At 35.3% G+C, this 25,225-nt stretch overlaps 1 protein-coding gene across 3 annotated transcripts in view; it reads left to right on the top strand.

Annotated features, from left to right (window-relative positions):
• CSMD3 (CUB and Sushi multiple domains 3) overlaps window positions 1-25,225 on the top strand; it is a 574,767-nt gene that overhangs the window by 379,444 nt on the left and 170,098 nt on the right. For all 3 annotated transcript variants that reach the window (XM_088523156.1, XM_088523167.1, XM_088523178.1), the window contains 5 exons: window positions 5,052-5,221; window positions 9,884-10,040; window positions 15,245-15,436; window positions 18,959-19,085; window positions 19,584-19,786. In XM_088523156.1, coding sequence (XP_088379282.1) covers window positions 5,052-5,221; window positions 9,884-10,040; window positions 15,245-15,436; window positions 18,959-19,085; window positions 19,584-19,786 — 849 coding nt within the window. The remainder of the gene's footprint in view (window positions 1-5,051; window positions 5,222-9,883; window positions 10,041-15,244; window positions 15,437-18,958; window positions 19,086-19,583; window positions 19,787-25,225) is intronic.

The raw sequence follows: 25,225 nt of genomic DNA on the forward strand, positions 1-25,225 counted from the left end.
TATAAAGCATAGATGTAAAAGCTGTTTCTCTACTTGATTATTCCCCTTTCCTTCTTCTGTCTATCACTTCTCCTCCTCCCTCCCTCCCTCCCTTCCTTCCTTCCTCCCTCCCTTTCTCCCTTCCTTTCTTTTCCATCTTATTTTTTCTTTGCTTCCTCCCAACCTCCTTTTTTTCTATAAGACTTATTGAGAGCCAAGTTACCTTTTATTGGAGCTGTCGTGTCAAAACTTGCAACCCACAGTTGCTTCTAGGTATTCATAAAGAAAAGAACCAAGTCTTTGTTGTTTCCCCAGCTCTATCAACCCTTTTACTTTCCTTTCTCAGACCGTATAGCTAAACATAGACTGGAAGATACTGAGTTAAAATCTCTTTTCCTTTTGTTCATATGCTACTTTTAGTTACACTCTCATTAAAATATTTTCTGTCTATTTTTCTGGATCTGTGGCAGAAGCAAAGGGTCACAGTCTCCAACATGCATACTTCCAAGGAACTATATCCTACATGTATGGAAAACAGACAAGCAGACTGCAGACAAATCCATCCATACATATTATGTTTCTTGAATCATTTTCAGACATATTTTACATGAGATTTGGCTAATAAATAAGGTTTTCAATTAAGTGACAATTTTCTTACTGCCTTACTGTGTAGCTTTTCTACAAAGCTTAAGTAAAGGGCCCTTGTGAGGATGCCTGGGGAGCAAAAATATGAAAGTCCGAACGATTATATTCCTAATCTTGTTAATCAGAAGTTTATTCCTTTAAGTAAATCTCTTGTCATCTTGGAATATCTTCTATTTCTGTTGTTTTTTTCAGGGATATGATGTCCCTAAACAGGCAAAATACAGCCTTTGAGGGCACACCATCTGTTAGCATCACATCATTAGTATGATATTGCTATATGAATGCTAATATGAATGCTAGTGTGATAGTGAAATGTCATCAGTTACAGTTTATTATATATTGTAGTATTTTACAAAGCATCTTAACTGTTCCTGTTTTTTTTGATTGGAGGCCTTATGTTCTCATATTGTGATCTTCTAAAGGAATTACCATGCCACTATTCATACAGTGGTCAAAAGTTGGAATGAATATCATTCCTCTTAAATGGACTTTCTTTTCCTTGCCATGATTTTTGCCAGCAAGAGCAGAATCCCTTGCTGTAAACGTAGTTGCCAACAGTATATTTCTTGCACTAGCTGTCCATATTCCTGTTCAGAGTCAGTGGAGATTAGTCAGTCTGATCAGGGAAGTCTAGGGTGCAAGACATCGCTTTAGGAAGAAGTTTGATTTAAATTTTACTGATTGTGATGGACTAGATGACTTCTAGAGGTCCCTTCTAACCTTAAGCATTCTTTGATTTTGTGATTCTATGAATTCTCTATCTGTTGCTGAGAGAGGTTTGGACAGGCACCCACATTTAGCCACAAATGGTGGCCATTTCTTTTTTACTCTGTGAAAGGATATCTGGTCTTATGCACCAATTTAAAATAAAAGTAAAATATACTTTCTGTTGCTGCCCTTATGCTAAGGTAAGAAGAACAATGCTTTCATTTCCTTGTCAGCATAGCATTACCTGAAAAACAGAAAAGTAAGGCACCTGGAAATCAGTTGATGACCCCATAACTCAAGTGTCAAAAGGACAGAATGCTTCAGTCACAATTTAATCCTTTCAGAATTGTCTTGTTATTCTCTCTTGTTGTCTGTTTTTGGTAAGACTCCTATTATCTTGCTCGCCACTTCCATCAGCTGAAGTGGTCTCACTTCTGAGAGATTTATGAGTAAGAATTTGTTGAATGCTGAATTTAGATATGCTTTCTGAAGTAGCTGTTGATCTTCAGTCTGCTGCACTGTTGCTTAAAGATATAATCCTTTTTTTTAAGAACACTTCCATTTATTTCCCAGCAAAGCTTCTGTCATGTGTTTAGTCTCCTTACCAAGAGATATAACATCTTTTCAGAATATGCAATTGCCATTCGTAGTTTGTATCTTTTGATTCCAACAGAAAAGACAGGTCAAATTTTTATCTATAGCTGCACATCACGTTTGGTCGTTCAACAGTTAACTTGTGGTTGGCATTTCATCAAGTGAATTGTGAGAAAGTTGCAAAATCCTCCTAATAGAGCACATTTGAAAAAATCTCATTCATTAAAAAATTGTTTTCAAGTTATTGAATTACCTAAATGGATGCATTTCATTCCTTGGTTACAGTAACAATGACATTTTACACAATTACAGAATTTAAACACACAAATAAATCATAAACTCATCTCTTGTATTATGAAAATTTGTAACAAACATATTTATAATATGAGAAAGCATAATAGTTATTTCTTATAACAGTAAGCTCATCACATGAGTACTTTCCTGTCATTTTTTGTGAGTTTTTGTTTATTTTCATTTTTAATAATGAACCAATTTTACATTAGTGGTGAAGTTCAGAAAGAGTGCTTTATTACAGTTATATCATTATAGTGTGCTCAATTTATGCACAATTAAAGTCCTTGTCAAAACATAGCTGGGTGTTTTCTACTGTTCTACAGTTACTCTCTCACAGAGGATTTTTTTTTTCCTTCCTACAAGCAAGATATGCAGGGTAGATTCTTATTTTCAGCTAAAACAAGTATATGTGTATTTTAACTTTGTCACTAAAAGAATTAAAAGACGATCTTAACCTTAACCTAACTTTAACCTGTGATTTTTTTGCTTTATTTCTGAAATAGTGACCTATCTCTTTTTATTTTCTCTTGTATTTCATTATTCGTTTCCCTTCATTTTATTCTTATTTATCTCTTCCTTCTGTCTCTTTTTCTGTCATTCTATCTGTAATGCCTTTAAGATTTTCCAAACTGTTTAAACAAACTACATTTATTTATTTTAAGATTAAGAAATCAATGTTTTTCTCCTCTGAATCAGCACTTAAACAGGCATACAGATATTATGCTGTTTTGTGTTTTCACTAACATCAATGAATAGAAGGAAACCATAGTTTATTTGAAGTTGCTTATACATTTTAACTGAAAAAAACTGCTAAGGTTTAGGAATCAAAGTGGAATCTGAGAGACAGAATTGTCTATGGTATAATTAATTTGGCAAGTTGCAAATTATCGAATGTCTAATCTTCCCTTTTTGATACTGCACTTATTCAGAATTATTCTTTTTTGTTGTTTTTGTTTCACAATTTACATTGTTGATTCTTTGAGAAAGTGCACAATGAAAACTACTTTTATAGTCTGCAGTGTACAGATTTGGAACTGTTATGAATTAACTAAATGCTATGGGACACATTCATCCTTTTTACAGTTTTGAAAACTACTTTTACCATGAGAGTTGAGAACATACATAAAGTGTTCTAAACATCTTAAAGCTTTTTTTCTACATCAATATTAAAAAAATCAGATGTTTAAATGTTACTTAATATGAACAATTTCCTTATTTGTGACAGAAAACATAGCATGGTTCTTAAATATTAGTTAAATAGCTAAATAGTTAGTGTTTGATATATATATAATAGAATTTAATGAAATAATTTCCTTGCATTTTTTGACTTTTCTGTCTGTCTGGAATGGAAGAGATTATATTTAAACTTTACAATTATCTTATTCTTATGTGCTAAAGTTCAAACTGTCTTGTGTATCCCTAAAGTTGCAAAAACCCACGTATTTAAGAGTGAGATCTTTATCACTCATATACACATGATCGTGTGGACTAGAAGGTTCCCTGCTTCCTCTAAGAGTATATTTATCCAAATATTCTAAGATAGGACGATGACTTCTGAATTATTTGGGTAATTATTAGGCTTCCCTTTTGAATAAACATAGTCATCAATGTTGCTTTTAGCTGCTTATAGAAAGAACATGCTGCATAGTTATTAGTTATTTAAGACACAAGCCATTTTAATATCTTGCATTTCTAAGGTTTCAAACAATAAGTTTAGTGAGGGAATTATAATGATGCTAAAAGTTAGAGGTCTTAAAAAAGATACCAAATTGTTTATATTTCTTTTCAATCCATTAAAATGTCACATAGCTTTACGCAATCAGGTTTTTTTATTCTGTGCATTGTCTAAAATGTATGGCATTAATACTGTAGAGATCCTGGAAAACAAATATAAACCCAAGAAGTTTACTGGTACAGTTAAATGAATCCAAGTCCATTAAAAAGTGAGAAAGTGCTATTGTCTTTGCACATAATTACCGTGTATCAGGACTACAGAAAAAGATGAGGAAGGAATTCTTTTTTTTTTTTGGGGGGGGGGGGTGTTAATTTAATTTAGCTGCTACCTTAATTCCAAAAATATCTTAATTAAAATTATATAACTACTCCAAAATATGATAGGATTTTTCATATTTAAATTTTCTCTCTGATTAACTCTTAATTAGCAAAGGCTTTAATTGTGAGGTTCTTTTTCTGGAATAATTACATTTACTTTTTTTTCCTCAGAAGTAATTGTTCTCCTATTTGTTTAATAATTAGATTTTTTTAAAAAAATACTAAATAAGTTAGGATAACTCTTCGTTTTCTCTTCTACTTTACCCCATTCATTATGCTGTTTATTTCAGTACATTGACATTACAAAAAAAATCTCTTCTGTCATTTAAATATGTTTGAAGATGTATGTATCTGCATATATGTATATATATATATGTGCATATGTGCACAAGTAAATATATACATATAAAAAAACTCTGGAATATTCTTACTTCCCTTTAATTAGCATGTCTTCAAGAATTTCTGCACTGGATTAAATACAGCGTATATTTCCTCTAAAACAAAACTCAAGAACTGTCCTTCAAAATATTTGGAATATAGAATTTCACATTTACATAACTATAACTCTCTATAGATTTAGCATACTTTAATATGTGTTGCAGGAATTTAGTTTGTAGTCTTCTATCACTATCACAAACACATTTTTAGAAATGGACCTTGGAGATGAATAAATGTTAGTCACGTTGAACTAGGTTGCATTAACATTCTCATTATCACCTTTACTGAAAATAGCTACATTTTCTATTAAAATATACCTTAACATTTTATTTTACTTGCAGCTGAATGTGGAGCCTCCACGACAAATAATGAAGGAATTTTACTCTCCCCCAATTATCCTCTTAACTATGAAAACAACCATGAATGCATTTATAGCATTCAGGTACAAGCAGGGAAAGGAATCAATATTTCGGCCAGAACATTTCACTTAGCCCAAGGAGATGTTCTTAAGGTAGGTGGTAATCATTTGATATTTCTAAGCTGGTGATGCTTTACACCATTGAAGTTTATCTATCTGTAATACTGCAGTATCAGGCAAGTGTATATTGAGAAATTGTTTTAAGAAAAATGAAACAACTATCATCAGGCAGGTAAAGAATAACAAATATCTAAAGTCTTTTAGAATGAAATATGGTAATGGAAGGCAGTTAAGGTTTTTTTTTTTTTTTTTTTTTTAAGTAGTTACCATTTTAATGTTACAACAACAAGAGTGACATAGAGTCAGTACACAGTGTCCATTTAACTATATAATAGGTGAGATAAGGAAGGCACCACTCAGAAATCAAGATATTTCTCAGAGGCTTTCAGACAAGGCTTTTCTACCCAAACACAGTAATTTTTCTCAGATAAAGTTCAATCTTTGAAGTACAGATTTTAGTTGTGAAAAAAATGTGAAAAATGTTGGCAAGGAATTTCATCTTATTCTTCAAGTTACTTTTTCTATGAGCTAATGTGTTAGATTAGTGCTGTGCAGCAAAATTTCCAACTTAAAGTCTGAATTAGCTGAATATTCTCCTAAACTTTTAATATGTTAATTAATCAAGACATAAGGTCAGCTGCTTTCTGTTCGAATTAACTGAGCATGTATCAAATTTATACCTGACAAGCAGGAGAGTGGTTCTCTGCTAATGTTTAAAAAAATAATAAATAAAAAGAGCAATAACAAACACAGGCAGATTCCTTTTTTATTCAGGAGTTGTAAGTAGATACCAATATTTGTCTTTGAGAATTCATTTCATAGGTTATATTGTATTTATTTTTAAAACTAAGTGTATGTAAGTGTACTGTTAAAAAAGGAAGATAAAGATACCTTATTTTGAAGAAAAAAAAAAAAGCATGCATTTCATTCAGTGTTTCAGAAGTCGGTTCAAGATTGGAGAAACTCAACCCTTTTTGAAGCAAAGTCAACACACTTCCAGGACTTTTGTTTCTGGCAGGAATGGAAAATGGTCCTTAGATAATGAAAATACTCTAGCTATTTTAGTAGAAAATAATTGACCCCATGAATGAAGAGCTTAAGGATAAGACAGAGGGGAAAAAAAGTGTCAAAAACATCATTGACATATCAGGAAAAAAACATGCAAAAAAGGCCTTAAGAATTGATTTTAATGTAGTACAGCTGTAAAAGAGACAGGACACTGTTTCAGAAATAAAGGAAAAATAAAGGAAAATAAAGGAAAGGTTCAGTCCTTTAAGAAATTTAATTAGAGCTGTAATAAAGTTGGGTTTTTTTTCCTGGTTCTCCAGAACCCCTCAGTGCAGCAGCTGGGAGGGAATATTGCAATAGTGGACCAAATTGTAAAACTGGCACCAAGGATTCCCTTCCCACTGGTGCTGCTCAGTGCATGCATGCTGCCCTCCTGCACAATACATAGAATTCATTTTGGCCTCGTTTGTTTGCTTTTTGACTTATAGGCCAGCTTTGAGCACTGATTCAGTTCTTGATGGTTTTTAAATGGAGATAATATCTGGGTTTCTTTTTTGCTAATTTGTTTCTTAAGAATTCTGCACACATACTATCATATTCTTTCAGTAACACCATCCTGAAAACATGGGTGTGAAATAGGTAATAAATATAGGGGAGAAAAAAACCAAACATATGGACCCTTTTCTGTCTTTATATTAGTGCTTCTATTTGCATGTGGTATAAATGATATATATGACGGGGTGTTGACAGCTTCATCTCTGAGCTGCCTATTTTATGTTGTTCCATTTCTTCAGAAAGGCACAGATCTACATATCCATATGCCTATTATGTTTCAATGGCAAATCTCAAAAAGAGTTTGATTGAAATGCATAAATTCAGTAAAATCACTTTAAAATATTTACTTGTTAAAATTTTATATAATGAAGGTAAATAACCTACCAAACTTACAAACATTCATTTCTACTAAAGATTTGTTAATAATGAAGTCTTTCAGAAGCTCGTGAAGTTTCTGTTATTCTCCAAACTCAAATACAAGCATAATCTTCCCTCCCACTAGAAGTAGAATAAGATTACATCTGTCTGTTCAACTCATATTTACCTAAGTGGTGTTAATTTGTAGAATCCTTCCCTATCATATCTCAAAATATCATTATGATATATATTATCACATTAATTCAAAATTTTTAACAAACTCCCATCTGTAGGAAGGTTAGAAAGACAATGTTGCTCCTGCAAAATGTGCAAGAGAATGTAGGCTGTTACCACTTTCTTTGCAAGGTAAATACACAAAAAGAGGATAACTTTGAAATAGAGTGAATAACTTTATCATTTAGGTATCTATATTTTTTAGATAGGGGACAGTAACTTGGATGAAATATATGTGTGTTTGTGCTTTGTTTATCTGTTCATTGTCCTAAGGAATTTCCAAGAATTTCAAGGAATTGTTAATTTGGATATTTGTCAGCCACCCTTCATATTATTTTTTTCAAAAAAATCACATCCTTTCCTCAGCTAAATCAGTTCTCTTACATAATATATCAGAGAATTTCCTAAGCTTTAGGATACTTTAAATTTTGTTACTTCATAGAAGTGACATAGGCTTAGATACATTTTAAAATTAGTTATCCATAAAGCAAAATTAATGCCAGCTTTGAAGAGATATGAGTGTTCACAATAAGCAATGCGTCAATGTGAAAGGATTAATGTGGCAGGACAGTTGACAGAATTGGCAATAAAATATGTGTTTGAGAAAACTGTTACATGAAGAATATCTGTATCATGAAGTGGCTGATGGGAAGTTCTGGCAAGCTGTTGAGAATAGTTGGCAGAACTACTTATTAATATCTTCCAGTTTTCAGTTAATTATTTGTGGTCCACACATATGTAACAGAAGAAAATTGATTGTTTTTATTTGGTGCTTAAAAATAAAATAAATCCAGAATCCTTGGGTGTTATTAGTTATAAGTAGCTTGGTGAGATTAGGAAAAGGAGCATCAAGTACAAGTTGACTTCTCTTTATGCCAGTCGTGATGGCCATGCCTCTGTAGGATAGAAGTAGTGCTTCTGGAATTCCGTTTTTTTCTTTTTAATTTCAGATATCAAATCAAAACTAAGTCCATTTCAAAACTGATTTTGTGCTGCCCTGCCTCTGGACGTTCTTGATTACTGATTTTACTATAATTAAAAAAAATAAATAAAGTTAAATAAGGCATCCCTTTCAACATTAAAATATGTATTTTAAACTACTTCAGGTTGATCATAATTTATTGTAGCTTTTTTAGTTCAATTTCTTTTTTTTAACTCTGTAAAAGGATATTAGCGTTTAAGTGCTAATATTAATGCTAGCATAAGAATTCAGTCTGTTTGAGTTTATTGGCTTGTTTCAGTAAAACCAAGGATAGATGCCAAGTCATTTTACTCTGCTTTTTAACTGCTATACAATTATTTATTCATTAGAGGTGGCTAGCAATGGCCTTACTTGCCTTATTTTAACATTTCATTAAAAAAAAAAGTCTCTGGTATTTCTAGAGACATCCAATTCCTGCAAAATAGGAGTTAAGTCTATAAATCATTCACATAGATGACAAGCAGGCATCATAGTATTTCACATTTTTATTCTTGCCTTATTGCTATTGCTGATGGGTTTAGTTTGATTCATTCTGCTATAAATTTCTCTTTATAACTGTAAATTTTGATTACATTTCATATTCATACAATTAAGTCTTACTCAGATCTAGAGACAATTTTGTATTTATTTAGTGAAGCTTTAGAATTTCTCTATATGACAGTTTGAAAATTATTCATAGGTCACTTTTTTGATTTGCAAGTGAAATTTTTCTTATAACCCATTTATCAAAGTTTTAGTAGTTATACAAATCACTAAATAAATATTATAGAATATTGTGCTTAAGTCAGCAACTGCTGTTAGATTATAGCTTAAATATTTTTAAGAATGGTAGGATTGCATCATAGGTTGTTACCTGTGATTACTTCAAAGGAATAAAATAGTAAGAAAAAAATCTGAATATTATTAAAAGATTGATTTCTATATTAGCAGTCTGATAGAAGTTTTCAAGTTTAAATATAGAAAAGAACAACCGTTGAAAAATAAATAATAATAAAGCTGTATTCCAATTTACATATAGATTACATTGCTCTTCCAACATACAGGAGCAGTTATTCTATTTATTTTATTCTGATTTCCTAGTCTACCTTTACTTTACAGTTATGTTTGAATCTCTCCTTATGTAGAAAAGTTTTATAGACATTTAATTAACCAAAGTTTGGATAAAGTTAGCTTTTCTGTTATGCCATCTCAGTGACTTGAGGTAGATAAAGCCACACAAAATAAATATCGGCAGCTAATCTGTGACCAGCATAGAATATTAGCAGTGCAAGAGAGAAACTCAGGTGCTTAAGAAAACACTGAGATGATATGGCAACCCTGCCCTCCTCCATGGTCATGCAGAAAATGAAGTGACATATTTTAAATTGTGCATTTGAAAGGTTACCATAATTAACTTAATTCAAGAGAGGCAGGAGCTTATCCAAAGGGTGCTCGGAGTTGATTGGTAACAGATATGCCCTAGCAAAGCTGTCCTCTGCCTTAATTGAAATATAATGATTTATTTTGTAATTCAAATATTTCATTTTTCAGTAACTGTAAAATTAACACTTGTTTTACAGATATATGATGGCAAAGACAACACTGCTCACCTGTTGGGTGCATTTACGGGGGCATCATTAAGAGGATTGACACTAAGTAGTACTTCAAATCATTTATGGTTGGAATTTAACTCAGACTCAGAGGGTACTGATGAAGGTTTTCAGCTTGTGTATACCAGTAAGTATCTGAGAAAACAATAATAGATTTGTGGTATTTATGGAGCAAAAAAAAAAAAAAAAAAATAGTCATGAGATGAAAATTCAGTCCAAGTCAAATACTGGTAAAAATCGACAGAATGTTACCAGCAGCTCATGCATCACTCATCAAAACAGCCCAATGCATAATTCTGCCTCAAGCAGCAGTTAGTTTACTAAAACTCTGGCTTTGGCATTACTTTCAGTAGTTTGATGCTTAAACTGCTGTCTTTTTTAAGAGGGTAACTGATCCAAAGTGGTTAAGAAGGATTACTAACAAATTTCCTACCACTACATAAACCCAAAAGTAACATTATAAGAGCTAAAAAAGCTAAGACCTTTTCATTTCTCTGACGTAATATATAGAAAACAGCTGGGTATGACTATTTTGTGAAATGGTGACTTCTGAAAGTGACTGACACGTAAGATATATGACATGCATAATTAAATCACCTTTGCTGAATTATCCTTTACAAAACTGAATTTCTGGCAAGCATAGCATAATAAGACAAGCCTGCAATACGGCTGTTAATATCATTAATATCTTCACTGTCTATCCCTAAATTATTCATTTCATTTGTTGAAAACACCGTCTTGGTTTTTATTACCTTTTCTTTCTTTTCTAATAAAATTAGTAGAAGTGTAGTGGAATTTTAGGAAAATATTTCAAGATTCTACAAATTCATCTAATTAATTTTAAAGTGAAATTTGGGAAATTTGTGCAATAGTAAGGCAAACTTGTGATAGCATATGGCTATACTTTGCAATTTTTAACATGCCTTCCAGTGCAGAGTTACCAGGCCAGTGTCATACAGATTTTATCGATTTCAGCAAACCTCAGAAACCATATGGTATTCATCCTTTTGAAGGCAGTAGTGAGGAGGTCCATAAGGTTTCTTATGGGTGGAATGTCTTTTTCTGTTGTATATATCATGGTTCAGTTTTACTATTTATTTACAAACTCATTTTTTAAAAAAGCCAAATTTTGTGATATTTTATACCAAAAGATAAACCTTAACAACAACAACAACAAAATTTACCATACCTTTTACCTAAATTTAGAGAAGAATGTAATTAGAAAAAGAACTCCATTTTATTATACAGTCAGAAATATAAAGTTGCTTGTCTTCCCATGATACGGAACAAGCTTCCACACTGATGTTTTGTCACTGTTCGTTGCTTGCACTTTCAGCTCCTTGTCTCTACTATGATATTGTGAAATTGCATATGAACTGATTTTTTTAGATACCTGTTTTCCAGTCTTTCCGAGGCTCTTTTGTTAAAAACCTCCAGACCTAAATTCCACTGGGAAATCAATGTAAATCATGGAGCTTGGATTTCATATGTGCTGTGCACTCGTTTCGCCAAAGTGACCCAATATCCTTACTAGTTTTAGCTTTGAAGAAAGTCTCAAGATGTCCTACCTAAAGTATATGCTAATGATCTGTTCTTTACCCGAAAAAGAAACAATTTGTATTGGACTCAAACTGATGCCTGTGTATGATGGTATTGATGAGACATCCCAGGAATTTTGTGATATTTAGAAAATGGTAGAACGCTACCTTTGTGAGATCTTCATCTGAGACTTTGACAGTTCTTCCAATGTTTTCCTCCCAAACGACTAGGTTTGTCTCCATCTTCAATTACATCTTATGCAGTCGGTGCCAGCCGGACCACAGTCTTGAATACAGGAAAGAAAGGAGAAATTATTCATACTGTGTTACTTCAGACACCTACTCAGGTGTTTGCATAAGTCATCCTACCTATTTGGCAGAAAGAGTAGGGACCCCAGAGCGTAAATCAAGTCAGCTAAATGAGGCAATTCTTAATTTTCTAGTCTGAACAGTGCTGAAACTTCTGTAGACATTCCCTTCACTGGAAAGGTACATAGGGTGAAGGCTTGTTTCTTAAGTGGACTTCTTAAGTAAGTTAGATAAATACCTCTGTGAAATGTTGCAGTTTGAAAGCCATAGTGGTGGTGGGGGGGAAAGGAGATATCAAATCAGTATCGGATTCACGAACAGTCCGTGGACCGTAGGTCCAATCGCCTTCCTAGGAGCGAATCAAGTTCCCAAATACTAGGATCAACTATAACCTCAACTCTGGCAGTATCGGATTCACGAACAGTCTGTCACCTGTAGGTCCGATCGCCTCCCCCCAGACAAGTAGTCGAGTTCACAAACAGTATGATTTATTCAAATGCAACATTTACAAAGCAGGTTTCGGATGTCAGTACAGGAAATTCTCTACTAGAGCGTGGGATTTTAGCTAGCTCTGATATACAAATGTGCAATCACCACTCACCCCAGAAGATGGGAGAGAGCTCTCTCAGTCTTGAGTCTCCTCAGGTGGTGTCCTGATGCAAGGGAGGGAAGCAGGCTCAGCCTGTCGACTGACCCAGAAGTTACGATGGTTTCTTCCCCCCGACTTTACATCCTTAGTTCACCTTTTATACTTTTCTTTACATTCAGGTAGAGCTTGAGTGACTAGAGTCATACTTAATATTGTTATTGATTGGTGAAAAAGTTTCTCGCTTTCATTTAAAGGTACAGTCAACCGAAAATCTAGAGCACATGGTCAGTGAGGGGTGGTCGTACCTTGGAGGCACGTAACTTTTGGGATGGAGGTGTGGTTTTCACATTATAATGAGCAAAGTTCAAGCAAAGTTCATCCAAAAGGAGTGATTTGCCACTTTTGCTGGCTCAGCGCCAGACATGTTATCGTATCTCTCCCGTTAGACAGCCACTGTGCGGCTTATCAGCAGCCCAGCACAGGGAGTGCAACAGAGTTTGGCCGCGGTGTCTTCACTCCGCTCCATCCTCCGTTACTCCCCTTTGCAGCTGCCAGGAGGGCAGATTGTGCTGCCCAGGGACCCGTGGAGGAGCAGAGTCCGTGCGCACCAGCCATCCTGGAAGTGGCAACTGTGTATCACCCCAAGGAGCTTCTGTAATGTCAAAACTTCTGTTAGGCCCTAGTTTTCCTGTCAGTTCCTGCTTTCAAACAATTCTTCCACAAACAATTCTTCCACAACCTCCCCTTATGAGTGCTCTAGCACAAGAGTCAAACACCATGGAGTTGATTATAATTATCACAATTTGATTCCCTCATTAATCCTGATGTTGTCCACTTAATATTTGTACAAGACCATTATTGTAGACAGCAATGATAATTTAAAATTGAAAACTTCTGGGGAAGATAGTTAATACAGTTTGTTGTTGTTGTTGTTGTTACTTTTTTCTTTTTTCCCTCATAAATCTAGAAGAAGGAATCTTTCAAAATATCATCCACAAAATTCATGCTCTTAAGCAGTCAGTCAAGTCCCTGTAAGTTGTAGTGAAGCACTCTGTGCCTTCAAGGGCACTCTGTGGCCTTTGTGATTTTTCAGCTGCCCAAATTAACCATCTAGTGCCCTTCAGGGGTTGTGTGTGCTTGGCTGTGAGGTGCTGCTCCAGGAGAGGATCCGGTTCTATCCTTGAGCTGCCAGCACTGTGTAGGTGACTTAAATACAAATGGTAGAGCAGTTAAAATGGTGCTAAACACCCGCGCTTAGGCACTTTTTTCATCATCCTTGAGAAGGATATGATGAGTTACTAAGACAATTTTGATGTTGTGTTTACAACATGACTGCCCCCAGGTGAGGGCCTCTGATCCAGTGAGGGATCAAGGCCCAATTAGACTTATTTTCACACAGTCTGATCAACAGGCTTTTTTTGGGGGAAAAATCTGTTACTGGTAAATAAGTATTCATCATGCTGATATGAAAAGTACGATTCTTGCTTGAGCCTCACATTAGCCTCTTTGAGCATTTTGGCAACACTGTCTCTACTGGCAAAAAACAGATCAGGTGAGAAAAGTTCATCTCGGGGCTTGTAGAGGCCCTTCAGCAGATGAGCCATTTCAGTGAGACATTAATGAGCTGGAACCAGAGCCACAGACACACAACATTTGACCTACTTTTTTTCTTCATGAGAGCAAACACCCATGACCAACCTGAACCGTTTTGCCTGTAAAATAAAATACCAAATAGTTTCACAATCAATCAATTGTAATGATGCAGTACCTGTGGACAGATTGTGAAATGCTACCAACTGTTGACCAGCTGGATAAATACTGTGGAAATGACTTAATTGGACAATGCAGAAATGGAAATCTCTTAATTTGCTCCCATATCAGCTATGTATAGGAATACCAAACTGTTAACAAGATATCTTTTTTACCTACATGCAATATGAGCTGAGTGATAATTTTAAAATATATTTGTTTTCAACCACGTAAGTCTTCAAGGTGCTTTCATTTAGTAAGAACAAAGAGCATTTTGAATAGAAAATCTTTGTTCTAAATTACAGCTTGTTTCCCCAAATGTTAATGTTTTTGTTTTGTTAATGTTAATGCCTTTGTACAGTATATAAACCATTTTTTCCTTGTTCCAGATCTTCTAATTCTCAACATTGACTGATTTTTTTTGATTCTTTCTATCATCATCACTGTTGTGGTTTTTAAGCTTACAAACTATTAAAAGCAGGGTTAGAGTAGGCATCGAATATAACAACATATATTTTGTGCCACAGATGCCATGATGCTGCTGGTGCTATTGTGCACAATAGCAAGAAACAAATCTGCTGTTAAATTTTGTTTATGAGACATTTAACGACTATTCACAAACTAAATTGTCATCAGAGAAAATGGACATTTTACAATCTATCATAGTACTTCAGATTTGATCGATAATTATCATGAATTCTCTTCTGAGTCCTTAGTTGGAATCTTAAGAAAAAATGCTGCCGTGACAGTTTGTTTGATTATACTTAGACTGTTAAAAGACAATCAAGAAACCTTTATTATATTATTACATGAGGCCTGAAAATCACAATATCATAGAATCATTATGATTGGAAAAGACCTTCAAGATCATCAAGTGCAACTGTAAACTCATCAGCACCAGGCCTGCTAAAGCACGTCCCTACCTGCCTCATCTACACGGTTCTTGAATACTGCCAGGGACAGTGACTCCACCACTTCCCTAGGCAGCTTGTTCCAATGTTTGACCACTCTTTCTGTGTAGAAATTTTACATAATATCTAAAATGTTTACTTTCCACTGGGGGGGAAAAAGAAAAAGTTAATTTAATCAATGTACGTATCTGTTTGATGTTGTAACTACATTTTTTTATTATTATTCATAACACAGGTTTTGAGCTTTCACATTGTGAGGACCCTGGTGTGCCACAGTTTGGATACAAGATTAGTGACCAAGGCCATTTTGCTGGAAGCACTATAATTTATGGGTGCAATCCAGGTTACACGCTACATGGAAGTAGCCTTCTGAAGTGTATGACAGGGGAAAGAAGAGCATGGGACTATCCTCTGCCATCATGTATTGGTAGTAGACTTCTCCATTTTTACTACTGTCTAAATATAAGATTTTTTGAAAAAAAAAAGTGGGCTTTTCTTTAGAGAGTGTTTGTTAGATATGTACAAAACATGATCTGTACATATATGGATCTATATACAGATAAGTTTAATTATATATGTACATAGTATTCATTTGAATCTATATGAGTGGTGTTGCTTTTCTTGGTAAACAAAATCGTAGTTATTAAGCCTGCATGAAATTTTTAATAAGTGAAATCCTAATTATATCCAACGTAGTTATTAAGCCTGCATGAAATTTTTAATAAGTGAAATCCTAATTATATCCAAATAATCAGCATAAAAAGACATCTTAGTACAAAAACCAAGACAATATAAATTTTATAAGGGTTTATAAAACTAATATATATTCTTTATTATTGTTACTCAGTAACTTTAAGTTAGAAAATACTTTTCATATATAAATAAATATATGCATGTATATATTTTCATATATGTATGTATGTTATTACAAGATCAATTAAAAGAAAAAAATGTAAAAAATACTAAAACAGATATGAAGGAATATTATATTTTTTGTCGCTTGCCTTCTGTACTGTTACTGTGAGTCAGTGTTTAGTATAAACTGCTTAGAGATTGAAATTAATCTTATTCAAAATATACCAACATAGTTTACTATTACCAGGGAGGTTACTTATCCATCCAGTTCAGAATACCATGTATGCAACAAGATCACAACATATCAGGCATGGTTATTTTAATAAAAATAGTTTGTACACAGAAAAAAAAAAAGGCATTGTTGACAAGGTTGGTTTTTGGTTAGATTTATTTATCTTAACCTCTTCATTAAGCAAACAAAGGTAGATAAGTGCTTTCTTTTATTAATGCTTTATGGAGTTTACAAATGCTTTATGTTGTTTTTGTTCATTTCAGTAATATAATCTGTTCTAGCTAAGTATTAAAACCTCTTAGTTGTGCTCAGGAAGGAGTTAATCTGCTGTAAAGCTGTTTTCTGTATCAGTATTGCTATATCGATTCCAAGCTGAGGTCTAAATTGGTATGGCTAAATATATTTTAAAATTATTTTAACTTAAGAAACTGAAGAGTTTTTGAATATAAGTTGTAGAGGGAGATCCTTGAATTCCCTATTTTTTTTTTAATATTGATTAAGAGTCAAAACAATGCTTTGAAATCAGTTGAAGAGATGCAATGTGAATTGTGTAAAATGCCTTAGACACCAGTTTCTCTCTTCTAGGCTTCCTGGGTTGAGCAAGGGATTAAGGGTATTATAGTCAGAAAAAAAGTCAGAAAGCAGAATGACAGTTACAAAATGCAAAATAATAAATAATAAAAATAAAAAACACGTCTGAAACACAACACACAACACAGCAAAGTCTCATAGTGCCAGATTTGGTATAAGATTGAAATCTCTTTTGAAAATCCCATGCTCATTTATGCTCAAAATAGTGCAGTTTAGTGTTTATAATAGATAAACAGCAGGAAGTGAAGATGAATAATTGGTAAAACTGTTCTAACAGTTTTCTGTGTTATAGAAATCTTTCAACATTCACATTTAGTTAGAATCAGATCAAACAGGCTTTGTTGCTACATAAGAAAATTTAGCAGAAAAGCTTGTTTTTGACACACCGATGCTCTTTCTACCCAAAGTACTTGTTTATATTTCTGCTAACTGCTGGCACTGGAGTTTACGGCTTACAAGGCACTGATGGCAGACCAACACCATCACTCTTTCAGAGTACACAGACTGTTCAGCCAAGCTCTGTGAATCCATGAAAATAGTGTACAGAATATTTTATGTCAGCATTTGCAAATAAAATGATTCTACCGGCAATTTCTGAGCAACATTAAGTCCGAAGCCACATCAATTTTCTGTTACAATCAGAAACTGGAGTTTAAAAAAAGGTGTCGATATGTTTAATGTAATTTAATGAAGAAATGTGGTAGTGACAAGACAACAGAAAAAAACTCCTTCGGCGCAGTTCTGGTTACCATAGGTTTTAATAAATACACAGTAAATATTGCAAAACAACACACTAACCACTGAATTTGCAGAAAGAAAAGCATATTCCATTTAACCTGCAACCCTTACAATCATCTTTAACATCGACATGTGGGAACAGAGTAGTGATGGTTAAATAGGATCATCTTCTTAGTAAACACTGTAGAGAAGGAAGGTGCTTGCTCCTTGGTGCTGATGGCCACCACGACTGCCAAGGACTCCTCACTTACTTACATCTGTGTCAGCACCCATTAAATGCAGGAGCCTTGTTGTAGAGTCAGAAAGTACCTCTAAGGAAAGAGAAGGGACCTTCTACACAGATAAAAAAGCAAACCAGTTATCCTCTGTGACAATGATATACTGATAGCTGTACACTGGTGGGAATGTAATTACTTTTTAGTTTTGTTCAGTTTGTCAGTGAATAATTTGCATTCTGCAGAGCACTGTATTTATATTCTCATTCACTGGAAGATGATAGACAAGACTGTCCTCTGAGCTGAATAAACACTGAAGTTTTTTTAAGAGTTTTTAGGAATTGACAGGTTAGCAAAGTGATTTAAAAAAAAAAAAAAGACATGAAGGGCCACCTGTCTCTGTAAATTTACTTTTATTATGTAAGAGAATCTTATCAAGAGTACCATTTCTCTAATATTGTATCACAGAGCACAGAGATCATAAGGTAATAAATCTCTCAACTAAATATTTTAGGTGATGTTAAATCAAAATAAAACTGCATTTTAACTCTACCAAGAGATCTAATCAAAGCATTATTTGGACTTTGGATTTCACAAGAGAGAAAGCATTAACGGGACTTTAAAAAGAAAGAAAGTAAAATAAGGAGGCTTTAAAAGCCTACGGGGTCTACATAAAAATTAAGTTTTCCCAGAGATTAAGTACCAAGATTATGAAATATTGAGCTTTGCCTAATATCTGTCTGAAGCTAGCTAACAGGGAGCTACTTACCATCTGCTGTCCTCTGAGACATAACTTCCCTATGATCACACTTCTTTAGCAAGAAGTTTTACAATTTTTTCGTGTAAGCCAAAAGGATGATTTTGTCTCTCAATAGTCTGCTTTTATTTAATTCATTTCTCCCCTGTTTTGCTTTCCTTTTCTTTCCTTCGTACTTACTTGAATAGTTCTCTTTTTTGATTACTCTGCTTTAGAGAGACATTATGCCGTTAAGTTTTTAAGTAACAGTCCTTGTTCCTTTCATTATAAAATGCAATGTTTTCTGATTATTATGTTACATTCAGAATGATTAAAAAAAACACAGGTATTAAAGGAAAATACAAGAGAATTTAAATAAAAATATACTCTTGGCTTATTTTCCCAAAAGATTTAAAGAATGGAAGTGTTGTCTTAAAATTGTAAGAAATGCATTCAGTTTTATCATGTTTGGATTGTGTTATTTATTCAGGTAGGTGTATAAACTGATTGCTCAGACGATTAGTTGGAAGACCATCTGTAACAAAATGAAAGTAACACATTATGTAATGGTGTTTTTATTAGCTGAATGTGGAGGTCGTTTTAAAGGAGAATCATCAGGAAGAATCCTGTCTCCTGGCTATCCTTTTCCTTATGACAACAATCTGCGTTGCATGTGGATGATTGAAGTAGACCCAGGAAATATTGTCAGGTAATGAAAGTCTTAATTACATATAACAAATCTCTTTGATTACATAATAACTAATTATTACCTATATAGTGAATAAATAAATAAATAAATATTAACAAATAACAATTTAAGATTTCACATGCAGATCAAGGCCAGTATTTCTGTCATCCTAAATCTAGATCTGTAGAGCTGCGTTTAACTATTTTTCAAAAGACATTATTTGATGAAAATCAAGCTTTAAAATTGCTTACTATATTATGAAACATGTTGATGAATTTTGAACCACTGTGTTAATATACAAAACTGTTACAAAACTGTAACTGGAAAACTTATTAGTTTCAAAGGAACTTTGCTTTCACATATATGCATGTTTTGGGTTTTATATACATAAAGGTATTAAAAAATATGGAACAACCCCCAGAAAAAAATGTTTATTTGCTTTCTTGGTTTGATAGTATATCTAAAGATCTATTGTCAAGTAATATGAAAGCTAACAATAAAATCATCACATTCCCACAGCCTCCAGTTTCTTGCTTTTGATACCGAGGCATCACATGACATTCTACGAGTTTGGGATGGACCACCTGAGAATGAAATGTTACTCAAGGAAATTAGCGGATCTCTTGTTCCTGAAGGCATCCACAGTACACTCAACATAGTCACAATCCAATTTGACACAGACTTTTACATCAGTAAATCTGGATTTGCCATACAGTTTTCAAGTAAGTTCATGAATTTTGTTTTTAAGTACTTTTGTATTAGGTGGCTCACCTATAGATAAGTAGTGTTGGCAACAGTTCAATGACAATGTTTCTAGCTGTTCCAGTAGGAAGAGAGTTAATGGATTTGTAGTAAAACTATATTTTTATCCTTTTTTTTTTCCCAAAAGAAAGGTTGGTTGTGTGTTTTCGAAAAATACTTATGTCTTTTGCTATTTGTCATTGTTCCAAGGACAGCTGGGAAAGTGCAAAAGTTCTCCATAATTATGGCTAGTACTTTTCACAGGTGATATAGGAATGCCAAAGGCTCCATTCTTTTCTGATCAATAAAAGCCTCTGCTTTCTGAGACATCTCTGCAGAGTTTTTATTCCTGTTGCATTTGTGTAGGACAAAACATCCTCAGCACACTCTCAGTTATTTTGGGGCTGAGCCAAAAAATTATGGGGACAACATTGTATATTGAAATTATTCATTTAGTCATCTAAGTTGAGTTGGAAAAAAGAGGTTGGTGTAGACTAAGGATAGGACTAAAGGAGAAAATGGATTGGACCAGTTACTCATATACTTCCAGTGCTTTAATTCAGAAGAGATTTTGTACTTTCATCTTAAAATATATTTTACTTAGTTCTCCATGTCCTTGATGTCTCTTGAGGTATTATTGCACAGACCATTTAAAGAATCCATGAGGTGCTACTGCCTAAGCATTTTTTGTCTTACTCTTCAATCCAGGCTCCTTCTCAAATACTTGATGTTTCACAGATATTTAGGAATAGGCAAATATTTAGGAACAAATGCTAAGCAACATAGGTTTTTTTTGTTTGTTTGTTTTTGTTTTTAATCTTAATATTTTTAGAATATTGCATAAAAACCAATGCAGCCTCAATTATGCTTTTGCCCTCTGGGTATATTATCTTGCTATCCAAGAAAAAATTATATAATGGGGAGAAAAGCGAAGGATAATTCTATATAATCTTATTTTCGGCTTGAATATACTTTCTTTGAATGTGTAATGTTGCCTGAGTGAAACAGATGGTGCCTACATACTTTAGCTACAGTGTAATTAACAAACAGAAGACTCACACAGGGGAAGTATATGCTTTAGATTTCCTCCTGCCTTTTTGTGAAATAGAATATGAGTATTTACTTGGATTATTGACATTTTAACCTTACTAGAAATGTTAATTAAAGACAATATAAACTGTATGTTTAAACATTTAAAATAACCCAAATTCTGTATTGTATTATTTTCTTAATCTAAATCTAAAAATGTGCTTCTATAATATGGATTCTCTCTTTTTTTAATCAATTCCTCTCTGTCTTTACTATCATTTTTTAAACTGCTCATAAACAATTCCACATCTGTAATTTGTGTAATGGCTGAAAAAAATCATTATTAGTATAATTGTAATTTTAGTCCTTTCTATATCACCCAGTAAATATAGAAAATGAATTTGCAAATGATAAAATAACTAACAGACAAGATGATAGCATCCTTCACCAAATGAAAAGGGAGAAAAAGCTTAGAGGACTCAATGGTAGAGAAGGGACCTCTGGATTTCATTTTGTCCAATCCTCTTCTCAGGCAGGGTCACCTGGAGTACATTTCCCAGGATCATGGCCAGTTGAATATCTTCAAGGATGGAGACTATATAACCTCTCTGGGCAACCTGGCGGTGTTCACTACCACCCTCTCATACTATATAATAGTACTAAATATATGCTGAATAAATAGTGGAAAGAAGATACAAATAGTGAGAGTTACAAATAAAGGACTGTTGTATTAATATCAGTAATGCTATTACAGAATCACAGAATGGTTAAAGTTGGAAGGGACCTCTAGAGATCATCTAATTCAATCTCCCTGCTCAAGCAGGGAAACCTGCAGCATGTGGCACAGGGGGGGCGTCCAGACAGGTTTTGAAGATCTCCAGAGAAGGAGACTCCACAACCTCTCTGGGCAGCCTGTTCCAGGGCTCTGTCACCCTCACAGTAAGGAGGGTTCCTCACATGGAGATTAAACTTCCTACGTTTCAGCTTGCACCCATTACCTCTTTGTCTTGTCACCAGCCACCACAGAGAAGAGCCTGGCCTCATCCTCCCTACATTAATCCCTCAGATACTTGTACATGTTGATCAGATCTTCTCTCAGTCTTCTCTTCTTCAGACTAAACAGGCCCAGCTCGCTTAGTCTTTCCTCATATGACAAATGCTCCAGTCCTTTAATCATCTTTGTCGCAGTACGCTGGGCCATCTCTAGAAGCTCAATGTCCTTCTTGTACTAGGAAGCCCAGAACTGCACACAGTACTCCAGGTGTGGCCTCACCAGAGCTGAGTAGAGGGGGAGGATCCCCTCTCTCGACCTGCAGGCAGCTACTCCTGATGCAGACCAGGATCCCATTGGCTGCCTTGTAGGGTACATTGCTGACTCATGGTTAACCTGTTGTCAACCAGGACTCCCAAATCCTTCTCTGCAGAGCTGCTTTCCAGCAGGTTAACCCCTAATCTGTACTGGTGTCTGCGGTTATTCCTTCCCAGGTGCAGGACCTTTCCCTTGCCGTTGTTGAACCTCATGAGGTTCCTCTCTGCCCAATTCTCCATCGTGTCTACATCCTTCTGAATGGCAGCACAGCGTCAGCCTCTCCACCCAGTTTTGTCGCATCTGCAAACTGGCTGAGGGTGCACTCTGTGCCCTTGTCCAAGTCATTGATGAACAAGTTAAACAGCACTGGTCCCAGTACTGGCCCTTGTGGTCACCTGTGCACCTGGTCACTGACACTACTGGCCGCAGACTAGACTCGGCCCCATTTATCACCACCCTCTGGGCTCTGCCATCCAGCCAGTCCTCAATCCACTTCACTGTCCACTCATCCAGTCCACACTTTTGGAGCTTTCCTATGAGGATGTTATGGGAGACTGTGTGTGTCGAAAGCTTTGCTGAAATCAAGGTAGACAATATCCACGGCTCTCCCATCATCCATCCAGCCAGTCACCTCATTATAGTATAAGGCTATCAGGCTCATCAAACATGATCTTCCCTTGGTAAATCCATGCTGGCTACTCCTGATCACCTTCTTTTCTTCAACATGCCGAGAGATGGTCTCTAGGATGAGCTGCTTCATTACTTTTCCAGGGATGGAGGTGAGACTGACCATCCTGTAGTCTCTTGACTCCTCCCTCTTGCCTTTTTTGCAGACTGGAGTGACGCTAGTCTCTTCCAGTCCCCAGGCATCTCTCCTGCCCCCCATGACCTCTTGAAGATGATGGAGAGTGGCTGAGCAATGACATCTGCCAGTTCCTTCAGCACTCTTCATCCCACTCTTCCCTCTGCATCCCATCTGGGACCATAGATTTATGGGTGTCCAGTTTGCCTAAATAATCCCTAACCCAATCCTCCTCGACCAGCAGAAAGTCCTCTCCCCTGGTACCTTTTCTTGTCTCCGGGCTCTGTAGTTCATGGGGATTAGCCTTAGCAGCAAAAATGGGAAGCAAAGAAGGCATTTAATATGCCTTCTCAGCATCCTCCGTCACCAAGGCACCCTCCCTATTCAGCAGTGAACTAACATTTTCCCTAGTCTTCCTCCTGCTGCTGATGTATTTATAGAAGTCCTTCCTGTTGTCCCTGACATCTCTCGCTAACTCTAATTCCAAACTGAACTTGCCCTTCCTTGTTGCATCCCTGCATTCTCTGACAATGTTCCTATATTGTTCCCACGTGATCTGGCCCTTCTTCCACATTACGTACATTCTCTATTTCTCATTAAGTTTACCCAACAGCTCTTTGACCATCCACGCAGGTCTCCTGCCCACCTTGCTCCACTTCTTTCTGATAGGAATGAACCAATCCTGAGCTTGGAGAAAGTGGTGCTTGAATAGTAGCCAATTCTCCTGCATCCCCTTTCCTTCTAGGACCCTTGCCCAGAGGATTCCTCCAAGGAGCTCCCTGAAGAGGTCAAAGTTAGCTCTCCTAAAGTCCAGGGTTGCAATCCTACTTCTTGCCTAGCTTCCACCTTGCAGGATCATGAATTCCAGCATCTCGTGGTCACTGCAGTCAAGACTGTCCTCAACCTTCACATTTCCCACTAGACCATCTCTGTTTATTAGCATCAACTCTAGCAGCACCCCTACCCTTGTTGACTCATCAACCACCCGCATCAAGAAGGAATCTGCAATGCTCTGCAGGAGCCTCCTGGAATGTCTGTTCCTAGCTGTGTGATTATCCCAGGAGACATCAGGGTGAAGTTCCCCATAAAGACCAGGGCCTAGGATCATGAGCCTTCTTGCAGCTGCCTGTAGAAGGCCTCATCCTCTTCCTCTCCCTGGTCAGGAGGCCTGTAGTAAACTCCACAACCATGTCGCTGCTGTTGGCCTTCCCTTTAATCATTACCCACAGTCTCTCGACCCATGCTTTGTCTTCCCCTGTGCTGAGCTCCATACATTCCCACGTAAAGAGACTCCACAACTTCCTGGCCTGTCCTTCCTGAAAAGCCTAAAGCCATCCATGGCCATGTTCCAGTTATGAGAACTGTCCCACCATGTCTCAGTAATTGTAAAATTATTAGAAATGACTCTTATTTATTAGGTTAATTATTAGAAATGACTCCTAACTAGGGCTGTCCAGCAATTTCCCTTACAAGACATCAAAGTTAGTAACATGAAACAGAAGAAATCAAGATGAGATTTTTCGTGCAAATTACCTGAAACAATCTGTTTTTGTTTGTTTATTTGTTACTTTAGTTTGTTAACTTGCCTTTTTTGAGGGAGAAAATGGAATTTAGCTTTTTGAAGTAGTACAACATTTACATATGTTTTACGTTTATATATGTTTTTCCATAAGTAATTAATTAATTTCAGGACAACTTATTCTGAATTTCTGAGAAATGCTGCAGACTTTTTTTATAGTTGATTAGGACAATTTTTCTATGTTATTAAAATTGTGTGTCAAGAGAGGATGATGGATATAGGATTGAAGATGGTATCTCAGCTTGCTCATGGTTCTTCCACTGTCATATATGTAGGACTACTAAAAGTAGAGTGTGGCCCAAAGCTATAATGGAGGAGGACAGAGGTTCAGTTGCGCAAATCATATTTGTTGTAGAAAATCGGAAAAAAAGGAGGCCTTTTTTTCATTTTTTAATTTTTATTCTAGGATGTTATGTTCTAACATTGCTTTTGATGTGTGTTTTGCCTTCTAGAAAAAGTATTCCAAGTTTTCTTGTAATAATATATTTTTAACGTTTAATTCTATAGAGGAATTCATATTTGTCTTCCATATGGGCCATTAGACTGTTGAAATCAGTTACATTCACTGATACGGATGATCTTCAGATGTGTGGATCAGTTATTAAAGTCAATTAATAGAACCTCTATAAACCCCAAACTGATCTGATGAACTCTCTCCCAGGACAAAATCTGGACCAAATAAAATTCTGCACGGCGTACCT

This window comes from Tinamus guttatus, unplaced genomic scaffold (assembly GCF_059628265.1).
Source record: "Tinamus guttatus ecotype Peru unplaced genomic scaffold, ASM5962826v1 Tinamus_guttatus_pri_ptg000012l, whole genome shotgun sequence".
In the NCBI taxonomy this organism is placed as follows: domain Eukaryota; kingdom Metazoa; phylum Chordata; class Aves; order Tinamiformes; family Tinamidae; genus Tinamus; species Tinamus guttatus.